This window comes from Chrysemys picta, chromosome 7, assembly GCF_011386835.1.
Source record: "Chrysemys picta bellii isolate R12L10 chromosome 7, ASM1138683v2, whole genome shotgun sequence".
Taxonomy (NCBI): Eukaryota; Metazoa; Chordata; order Testudines; family Emydidae; genus Chrysemys; species Chrysemys picta.
Genome location: NC_088797.1, coordinates 24,848,360 through 24,859,643, shown reverse-complemented (window position 1 = coordinate 24,859,643; position 11,284 = coordinate 24,848,360). Strand labels below are relative to the sequence as shown.

General features: G+C 41.9%; 1 protein-coding gene across 2 annotated transcripts in view; it reads right to left on the bottom strand.

Annotated features, from left to right (window-relative positions):
* Positions 1 to 8,011: 8,011 nt before the first annotated feature.
* The window catches only part of DNAH12 (dynein axonemal heavy chain 12), a 181,279-nt gene continuing 178,006 nt past the window's right edge, over positions 8,012 to 11,284 (bottom strand). For both annotated transcript variants that reach the window (XM_065550977.1, XM_065550978.1), the window contains one exon: positions 8,012 to 10,479. In XM_065550977.1, coding sequence (XP_065407049.1) covers positions 10,289 to 10,479 — 191 coding nt within the window. In that variant the 3' untranslated portion in view covers positions 8,012 to 10,288. The remainder of the gene's footprint in view (positions 10,480 to 11,284) is intronic.

Genomic DNA, 11,284 nt, shown 5'->3' with positions numbered 1-11,284 from the left:
ATAACACACAAAAGCTACTTTTACTACCCCTACTCTTGCTAAAAATGCCACGGAATGTTTAACTGATCAGAAGTGGTCTGGTCTTCAATTTTGCATCTCATCTGAAAGATGGAATCTCCAGTAGCATAGTGCCCAAAACATCATTCTGGGTGTTCAGCTCTTAGAAAGTGAGGGAAGAATGCAACCTACTCAGTCCTTAACAAAACTTCCTACACCAATTAAATTAGAATAGAGTGATGATTTGTGTGTTTGTACTTAACTGCCCGTATTGCTGTGATTATCTTTCCATGTTCTGTGCTCATAACAAACTGGAATCTGCACAAACAGAACACAAGAATTATAATTTATATCAGTTAAAGGGAAAATATGCATGCTATTAAAGTAAAAATAAATAAGTAAATGCTGTAACTATCTGCTGCTTAATAACAGAGCAGAATCATTTTGATTTGTTTTGTAAATAGTAGATACTCACAAAATTTACTTATTTATTTTACTTACTTATTTTCTATTATTTGCTGTTTCCCAATTTGCACTAGTTACCTATTGTGACTCAATGAAACACATTCACTTTGAAAAGGAAGCTGAATTTCACAGTCTCTTGATCACAGTTCCTAATCCTTGTAACAAAAATCCCAATGATGAAGGATAAGCATATAATTAGAACTCAAGTTTTAATATAGAAAAATAGTTTGTACTGCATGTTATAGCTGCATAGAACATGGGGCTTTTTCTTTGTTAGAGCCTGTACCAGTATAAACCATAACTCTTAGCTCATATATAATAATTTTCAAAGAGTACAATATAAATACATTCTTCAATTTCAGTTTACATGGATTCACACCTCTTTCCCTCCCAAGAGTTATTTGGAAGTCTTAGGTTTGTACATGCACAAAAATATAAGATTTGTGAACTTTAGTCACCCTTTTGCTGAATGTGGTATAAATGTGCACTGAAACCCCCAAACAAGTAAGTTTCAAGTGCTCTCAAATTTCACTTGGGAAAATTTCAAACAGCTCACCTCTATTATGTGTACATATAAAAGGAAAGGCAGCTTATACATGAACCTCAGCAACATTAAGCAAGCAGTCTACAATGGCAAGCATTATCGTGCAGGGTTACATATAAAAATACTAACATAAATAGACTATTACATAGTAATAGCTTGTAACATAGCTCCCAGTTAAACTGCCAGAACATACTCCACAGCAAAGTATTACCTATCACTCTCTGCAGAATCTGTAAGTGTCTCACTTTTATGGATATGCTGCAAGCTTTGTTGAATAACATTCTGGGTGAGGATGTCATCATCAAAGTCTTCATCATTCACATATTTAGAATTAGACATTTTATATCTGTATAAATTGGATCACAAGCAGCGAGGGGAAAAAAGTTCTATATAGGAGGCAGTTTTTTAAATCTTCAGGTTAATTGTAGATTTCCAGAAATAGCAAACGCCACAGAGGACTTAGGTACTGAAAGAAATACGAAGAATTGTTACAAATCAAAAACAATCCTCCCACCTTGATTTCCCCACCCCCCCCAGTACTTTGTTTTAAACAATGCAAAGACTCAACTGTTCTCTTCAGAGTAGGAAATATGTTCCAGTACATTGGTTTGTCAAGAGTTCTTTCCCCCCTCTTACAGAGCAAACATGTAGAACAGCTAGTGTTATGGCACCATCTACCAGAAAGCAAAAAAAAGAGGAGAGGTTACTCACCAGGTGCAGTAACTGGATTGCTTCAAGATGTGTCCCCCTAAGGGTGCAGCACTTTAGGTGCACAGGCACATGCGCACCTGAAGTGGCGCACCCATAAGAACACTACTAAAAGAAGAACAAAAAAACCTAATTAATAATTGGTATAAATGGCCCTTCACTTCAGTCATTTTGTCTCTTCTCTTTATGACACCATAATGCTAGGTACTCTAGAGAGTACCTTTATAGGACGAGAGGATGTACACTAAGCCCTGGTCTACACTACGAGTTTAGGTCAAATTTAGCAGCGTTAGATCGATTTAACCCTGCACCCGTCCACACAACGAAGCCATTTTTGTCGACGTAAAGAACTCTAAAAATTGATTTCTGTACTCCTCCGACAAGGGGATTAGCGCTGAAATCGACCTTGCTGGGTCGAATTCGGGGTAGTGTGGACGCAATTTGACGGTATTGGCCACCAGGAGCTATCCCAGAATGCTCCATTGTGACTGCTCTGGACAGCACTCTCAACTCAGATGCACTGGCCAGGTAGACAGGAAAAGTCCTGCGAACTTTTGAATTTCATTTCCTGTTTGACCAGCGTGGCGAGCTCAGAGGTGACCGTGCAGATCTCATCAGTTCAGGTGACCATGGAGTCCCAGAATTGCAAAAGAGCTCCAGCATGGACTGAACGGGAGGTACTGGATCTGATCACTGTATGGAGAGATTTCAGAGATGAATCTGTGCTATCAGAACTCCATTCCAAAAGACGAAATGCCAAAACATTTGAAAAAATCTCCAAGGCATGAAGGACAGAGGCTATAACAGGGACCTGCAGCAGTGCCGTGTGAAATTTAAGGAGCTCAGGCAAGCCTACCAAAGAGCCAGAGAGGCAAACAGCCGCTCCGGGTCAGAGCCCCAGACATGCCGCTTCTATGATGAGCTGCATGCCATTCTAGGGGTGCCCCTACAACTACCCCAGCCCTGTGCGTGGACTCCATCAATGGCGGACTTCCAGACCTAGAAGGCAGAGAAGGGACCTCTGGTGAGTGTACCTTTGTAAATATAATAAATGGTTTAAAAGCAAGCATGCTTAATGATTAATTTGCCCTGAAGACTTGGGATGCATTCGCGGCCAGTACAGCTACTGGAAAAGTCTGTTAACGTGTATGGGGATGGAGCGGAAATCCTCCAGGGACATCTCAATTATCTCAATGAAGTTCTCCTGGATGTACTCCCAAAGCCTGTTAGTCACGCGGGGGGGGGGGGGGGGGGAGGGGGAGGGGTGAAGTGATCATCCCAGAGAAACGGGTGGTGGGGGGGGGGTTTAGTTGGGTTTGTGCTTGCATGTTAACCCGAAAACCGCAACCCCTCCTTTTAAATGGCCAACCCAACGGGTTCTTGGTATGTGAAATGAGGGCGCTGCTGTTCGAAACCATTCCCACATGTTATGAAGGTTAAAGAAGTCAAAAGACTGTGGCTTACCGTGGCTGCCTGCAAACCGAATTCTATTGCCTGCCAGCCCTGCGTGTGTGATCTCTCACACCAAACCGGCAGGCCCTCAATATAAGAGGCAAAATGCGACCTTGTAAAGAAAGCACACATGCTATGTAATGTTAACAGCTTGGTTTACTGTGAAAGAGTCTACCCATTGTTCTCTAAAATGTGTCTTTTTAAAGACTACTCTCCCTGTTTTTTCCTCCCGCAACTGCAAATGTTTCAACGCTCCCCGTATCATCTCCGTCCCAGAGGCTAGCAAAGATTAGAAGGCGAGAAAAACGCACTCGCGATGAAATGTTCTCTGAGCTCATGCAGTCCTCCCTCATTGAAAGAGCCCAGCAGAATGCGTGGAGGCAGACAATGTCAGAGTGTAGGAAAGCACAAAATGAACGCGAGGACAGGAGGGACGCGCGAGAGAACAGGTGGCGGGATCAAGAGGAGAGGTGGTGGGATCAAGATGATAGGTGGCGTCAGCATGATGAGAGGAGGCAGGAAGCAATGCTTAGGCTACTGGAAGATCAAACTGATATGCTCCAGCGTATGGTTGAGGTGCAGGAAAGGCAGCAGGAGCACAGAGTGTGTAACCAACCGCCCTCCTCCCCAAGTTCCATAGCCTCCTCACCCAGACACCCAAGAACATGGTGGGGGGGCCTCTGGGCACCCAACCACTCCACTGCAGAGGACTGCCCAAGCAACAGAAAGCTGGCATTCCATAAATACATTTTGCAAATGAAAGAGAAACAGCAGAACTAAAATTCATTTGTAAAATTAATTTGCAAATTTAACACCATTAATCTGGGCTTGAATAGGGACTGGGAGTGGCTGGCTCATTACAGAAGCAGCTTTTCCTCTCCGGGAATTGACACCTCCTCATCTATTATTGGGAGTGGACTACATCCACCCTCATTGAATTGACCCTGTCAACACTGGTTCTCCACTTGCGAAGTAACTCCCTGCTCTCCATGTGTCAGTATATAATGCCTGCATCTGTAACTTTCACTCTATGCATCTGAAGAAGTGAGGTTTTTACCCACGAAAGCTTATGCCCAAATAAATCTGTTAGTCTTTAAGGTGCCACCAGACTCCTTGTTGTTTTTGTAGATAAGACTAACACGGCTACCCCCTGATACTTCACCCCACCCGGTGCTTCCCTCCTCCCTCACCCCTCCCGGGCTACCTTTGCAGTTATCCCCCCATTTGTGTGACGAATTAATAAAGAATGCATGAATTTGAAACAACAATGACTTTATTGCGTCTGCAAGCGGTGATCAAAAGGGAGAGGGGAGGACGGTTGGCTTATGGGGAAGTAGAGTGAACCAAGGGGGCAGGTTTTAATCAAGGAGAAACAAACAGAACTTTCACACCATAGCTTGGCCAGTCATGAAACTGGTTATCAAAGCTTGAGGGATAGCTCAGTGGTTTGAGTATTGGCCTGCTAAACCCAAGGTTGTGAGTTCAATTCTTGAGGGGGCCACTTAGGGATCTGGGGCAAAAATCAGAACTTCGTTCTGCTAGTGAAGGCAGGGGCCTGGACTCGATGACCTTTCGGGGTCCCTTCCAGTTCTTTGAGATAGGTATATCTCCATATATTATATTCTCTGATGCGCAGCGCGCCCTGCTGTGTTCTTCTAACCACCCTGGTGTCTGACTGCGCGTAATCAGCGGCCAAGCGATTTGCCTCAACCTTCTACCCTGCCATAAACGTTTCCCCCTTACTCTCACACATATTGTGGAGCACACAGCAAGCAGTAATAACGATGGGAATATTGGTTTCGCTGAGGTCTAACCAAGTCAGTAAACTGCACCAGCGAGTTTTAAACGTCCAAATGCACATTCTACCATCAGCTGCACTTGCTCAGCCTATAGTTGAACTGCTCCAGGGATCCTGTGTATGGCTTCATGAGCCATGGCATTAAGGGGTAGGCTGGGTCCCCAAGGATCATTATAGGCATTTCAACATCTTCAACGGTTATTTTCTTGTCTGGAAAGTAAGTCCCTTTCTCCAGCTGTTCAAACAGACCAGAGTTCCTGAAGATGCAAGCATCATGTACCTTTCCCGGCCATCCCACGTTGATGTTGGTGAAATGTCCCTTGTGATCCACCAGTGCTTGCAGCACCATTGAAAAGTACGCCTTGCAGTTTATATACTGGCTGCCTTAGTGCTCCAGTCCCAAGATAGGGATATGCGTTCCGTATATCACCCCACCACAGTTAGGGAATCCCATTGCAGCAAAGCCATCTACTATGACCTGCACATTTCGCAGAGTCACTACCTTTGACAGCAGCAGCTCAGTGGTTTCGTTGGCTACTTGGATCATAGCAGCCCCCACAATAGATTTGCCCACTCCAAATTGATTCCAGACTGACGGGTAGCTGTCTGGCATTGCAAGCTTCCAGAGGGCTATTGCCACTCCCTTGTGAACTGTGAAGGCTGCTCTCATCTTGGTATTCTTGTGATTCAGGGCAGGGGAAAGCAAGTCACAAAGTTCCATGAAAGTTCCCTTATGCATGCAAAAGTTTCGCAGCCACTGGGAATCATCCCAGACCTGCAACACTATGCGGTCCCACCAGTCTGTGCTTGTTTCCCGGGCCCAGAATCGGCATTCAACAGCACGAACCTGCCCCATTACCACCATGATGTCCAAATTGCCAGGGTCCGTGCTTTGAGATAAATCTGTGTCCATGGGAATTAAAATCAACAAAGGGGGCGGTTTCGCATCAAGGAGAAACACACACAACTGTCACACCGAAGCCTGGCCAGTCATGAAACTGGTTTTCAAAGCCTCTCTGATGCGTAGCGCGCCTTGCTGTGCTCTTCTAATCGCAAACAGCCTAGTCAGCAAACAGCACCAGCGAGATTTTAAATGTCCAAAGGCACATTCTACCACCATTCTGCACTTGCTCAGCCTATAGTTGAACTGCTCCTTACTACTGTCCAGGCTTCATGAGCCATGGGAGAAAGGAGTAGGCTGGGGTAGGTGCGACCAGGCGGTGCTGCCGGCTGGGAGAGCAGCCTGAGGCAAAAGCCTCCAGCTGGCATGATATTTCAGGCAGGACTGAATCTCCATTACACAAAAGTTAAAGAAGAGAATGACCTGAAGTCACTCCCACTTATGTCCAGACACCCCCCGACTGACCTCACCGAGGCCGGCCAGGAGCACCCATTTCTGTCAGGGCGCCCCCGACCGACCTCACCGAGGCTGGCCAGGAGCAACCAGGAGACAGCAGCAGACAGTGCAATATGGCTGCTAACTGTCTTTGCTAACTTGCAAAGGCAAGGAGCTGCTGCTGTGTAGCACTGCAGTACCGTGTCTGCCAGCAGCACCCAGGAGACGTACAGTGACAGTGAGCTGAGCGGGCTCCATGCTTGCCGTGGTATGTCGTCTGCACGGGTAACCCAGGAAAAAAGGTGAGAAAGGATTTTTTGCTGTAGCTTTCACGGAGGGAGGGAGCGAAGGAGGGGGGCCTGACGACATGTACCCAGAACCACCCGCGACAATGTTTTTGCCCCATCAGGTATTGGGAGCTCAACCCAGTATTCCAATGGGTGGCAGAGACAGTGGGAACTGTGGGATAGCTGCCACAGTGCAACGCTCCAAAAGTCGACGCTAGCCTCAGTACTGTGGATGCACTCCGCCGACTTAATGAGCTTAGTGGGGACAAACACAATCGACTGTATCAAATCGATTGCTAAAAAATCGACTTCTATTAAATTGACCTAATTTCATACTGTAGACATACCCTAAGTGTTTGCTATAATTTCCCATACTCTGCTCACGTGATGCTTGGCAGTGGGGAAACAATTCATAGATCACTGCTCTTGCTCAAGATTTGCTTCAACCAAGGAGCATTTACTGTCAGAAAAGCACTGCAGCTCTGTGTAAGAGTTCATGTTTTAAGTCTTCCAGTGAAAACCACAGCGAAGTATGTGTCTCAAACCTGCCAGAAATTCTGATCCATGTTATTGTGTGCATCCGAAAGACCAATTTGCAGAACAAAATAAAGCTGTCCTGAACAGCTCTACATGTTTGTGAGTCTCAATAGTTCTACAGAACCTACATAAACTTTTGATCTACTAATTTCAGATGAATGCTGCAATCAACAATGCCCGTATACAAACAATGGAGTAAACACAGAGCACCATATTAATTTGACCTACATAAGGATGGGGGGGAATGGGCTTAGTAGAAATCAATGTTTGCCAAATGGAAAGGATTAAACTATGCACAGAAAATTATTTTCAGCCTTTTAAGACTTTTTACAGACAATGCAGAATAAAAAATAAAATAGCTAACGTTCTCCTTTTAAAACTTGACAATTGGTTTCAATTTTATGATTTCATGGAAATAAAGAAATGACCAAACCAATGAAACCATTCAACAGGAAAGGTAGAAGAAATAATTAAAGTGACAAATCAGTTCTAGCAGAGCTTTCATAATAAAACTTTTTGAAATTAAAAAATATACAGTGACTGCAATGGCAACTAATGGCAGCAGAGAGAAAGGGATAAAAACGTATATCCGGTTGCTGGTTGAGGTCCACTTCACATGTGCACAAGTTACTAATTGCTGCTTTGCACAATGAAGTACGTGACATCATATTTATACAATCAATGTTAGTCTGTTATGGCCAAATCCTACTGTCTTTTTACTCAGACAAATCTCTCATTATTGACTTCCAGAGAGAGTCAGCCTAAATAAGGACTTCAGGACTGGCTCCTATTAACCAACAAAGAAGGCACAATGAAAGTAAATGTCAGCACAACCCTTGTTGAGTTTGGAAAATGTTCTAGAAATATTTTGAAGTTGAGCAGAGGAATTTATAGCAAGCTTGAATCATTTAATTTGTTACCCAGTCCAATTTCCATATATATCTCCAACTTACATATGTACAGCAGCTGGATAAATATATAAATAAAACATATAAACAAATAAATGTTTGTATTGCAGGCAAACTCAAATTGATCACAATACCATCAGTTATACACATACATTTCAAGTCTAATTATTGCTTTTGGGAAAATTTAAGAATACAAAATTTCACGATAAACTCAGAATAGAAAATAAAAGATTTTCTCTCACCTTATAGAGGACCTCACGCTTTAAACAAGTGATTATTAAGTTGAATCTGATATTTTCATGTATTGAAAAATGATCTCTGAAGAGTCCAGATCCACTAATAGCTCTCTATAAATATCTGATCATAAGATACTCTAGGACTTTCTCCACATTTCATACACGTGGGTTAGCTATGTCTGATGACATGATCTGATGAATTATATATCAGTAAAAGAAGAGATTAAAGGTCCAGAATTCTTGATATAATATTTCAGATGTAATTGTTTTAATGAAAATTGATGTTTAAGGGAAGTAATATGTTCATTCTCTACATCTCATTTAAAGAAAAATCCCTGCTGCTTTCACATGCTTATCAACATAGAGTACATTTAAAGGACAGGATTCATTACTGGGAGCTTGCCTAAAGGAAATGCGAGAGAGCAGATCAAACTCTGGCTTTACATAAATCAATACATTTAAATATAAACAAAGAAATAAAATAATATATAAACAAAAGGAAGTTTGTTTTTAAAAGAAGACAATACTGTAACAGAAGTTGCTCACATGCCAATATGTAATTACAATTTTCACATTTAGACAAAGAAAAGCACATACTGTGTGTGTGTGTGTGTGTGTGTGTGAGAGTGAGAGAGAGACTGTGAGTGTGTTTGTAAGGGGAGGAGGACAGCCTGTATCTGATACTCCTCTAGTTCCAACACACAGACATCAGGGAAAGGTGGGATATGGGAGCTTGGGTGGGAGCAAAGTACTCTTTCCTCCCAAGCACGGTGCACCTCAGGGGCCAGAAATTAGCCGGTACTCAGATGTTCAGCTCTTAGGAACCTGTAGTTTCCTAAGGGTTAAAAAGATTTGTGGAGTTTTTAGACTCATACAAGGGAAATTTTAACATTAAATGGAAAATGTATCAATTGAAACTGTTTTAACCACTTGAACTGAATTTTTCATGTTCCATTTTACCCCTCTGCTTGATTCTGCATAATAAGCAGATATGGGGACACTAATTTCTGAGGTACAAATTCACACCTGTTGATCCTGGAGGAAAGGTGGCTGGTGTCTCAACTCCCCTCCAGATGACATACTATAGTTGAACACATTGCAGAGAAAAGGTTAAGTCTATTCTGTGGAATCCTTCCCCTTCCTGGTTATAAGGAGAGGTGGGAATGGCTCTTTGGGAGAGAGGCTCTAGGAGTCCTGAGAAAAGAACTCTAGAAATAGCCAAGCCTAAAAGAAGATTTGAGGTGATCTTTATCTTACTATAGTTTTCTTTTTAATAAAACCAAATCCTAGGAAAAGGTATGTGTGGTGAATTTGGACTTTACGCAATATAACAACTGTGTTTGTAAGCAGGATGCAAAAGGAGATAACATTTTTATGGCAAGTTGTGGGGGTTTTGTTTGTTTGAGCTGTTTATTTTTCATGGAAACTATACAAAAGAAGCTGAGGAGTTTAGAATATTAGAAGCAGTTCAAGTAATGATGGATTGCTAGGAAGTATGCAAGTGAAGCAGACAAAGGTGCATCTTAAATTCAGTTTTATCACATAGGTAAACAATTTCTCCCACCACCACCTGTGTGACAGCACACAAATTAGAGATGGGTCCAAACCAAAACACCAGATCTGAACATCCAGACTTTGCACTCTTGTGGTTCAGGCCTACAGTGCTTGAATGCTGTCTACTACAATGCTTCCCATATGGGAGTTCATACAATTTTCATTTTTTTCATCAAGATATCATTTATGATATTTTAATAAGTGACAAAAGAGATCTAGATACTTACTCATGGCACCATATTCCCAAACAATAAAATGAACACTCCAGATCATTATATATTTTAAAAATAGGAATAACATCATACAATTATTAAATGCAATATTTCAAGATCAGAAAAAAATTAGTCTTATCCATCCACATAGAAATATATCAAGATGTTTCTCTGAGACAGTGTGCGTCAATTGCTCAGTAAAGGAAGGAAAAGAAAGAGGTGTCTAATGAGGTTTGCCTCTGAATTCTTCCAGGTTAGTCATCCAGCTGGCAGAGCAGAGCAACACCTCGCTTGATCCAGTGCTGGACTAGTTGATCAGTCTCTAGCAATAGCGCAATGACAAAATTAGTCGAGTGTCCAGTAGTGGATAAGGTTCCCTTACGCTCACTTGTCTTGTAGAGCGGACAAAGATAGGCAGTAGATTTCTTTATGTCTGACTTTTTAGCTTAAAAAAGAACAAACAAAGGAATGACTTATATACTGTAGATGTACTAGATGAATGAAAGTAATCTAATGTAAAAATCAAATATTCATTCTGACTTATTTTTAAAGCTAAATAAAAATTTGACAAAATATTTTCATCCAGCAAAACTTAAAAAGAAGTCGCTCCTTGCTCTGATTTTCTTTTAAAAATTAATTTACAGAATTTACATAGGCTAATAGACTAGAGGCAGTATGTTTGCTATTGTTTGCTTACAGGAATAGATGCCTTCCTGTACGACCTGCTTTTCAAATCTTTCAAAGAGGTATTCAAAGCTAAATAGTTGTATAAAAATCAAAGCATTTGACTAAAATACCGTCGGGTTATAGTTTAGCGCATGTTAGTAAGTGCACGAGCTCTTCATATAAAATTGGGGCTCTAAGGCAATTTGATTCAGCAGCTCGAGAACCTAATCATGATTCAAGTTGTTTGAGTTCTGAGGCTACAGCTCTGGAGGAACTGTAATGTGCCCAGACTGTTTACACATAACTTGCACAAAGGCTTAAATCATGTTCTTCTGACATCAGTCAGCTTCCGTGAACAGACTCCTCCAATGTCAATAGAAGGGGTAAATGGACAGAATGGAATACTTTGTGAGGCTGACTCACAGCTAGTTACAACTAAGTAGAAACTAAACCACTGTGGAGAAACATTAGGAATGTTTTGGGGAAAAAATCTAAGGTTTTTTTTTAGGATAATTGCGCCTGATCAAAGAAAGGAGGAACCAGATGGGGAAAACAATAGTAGATGTCAGTCAGAAGAAAACATT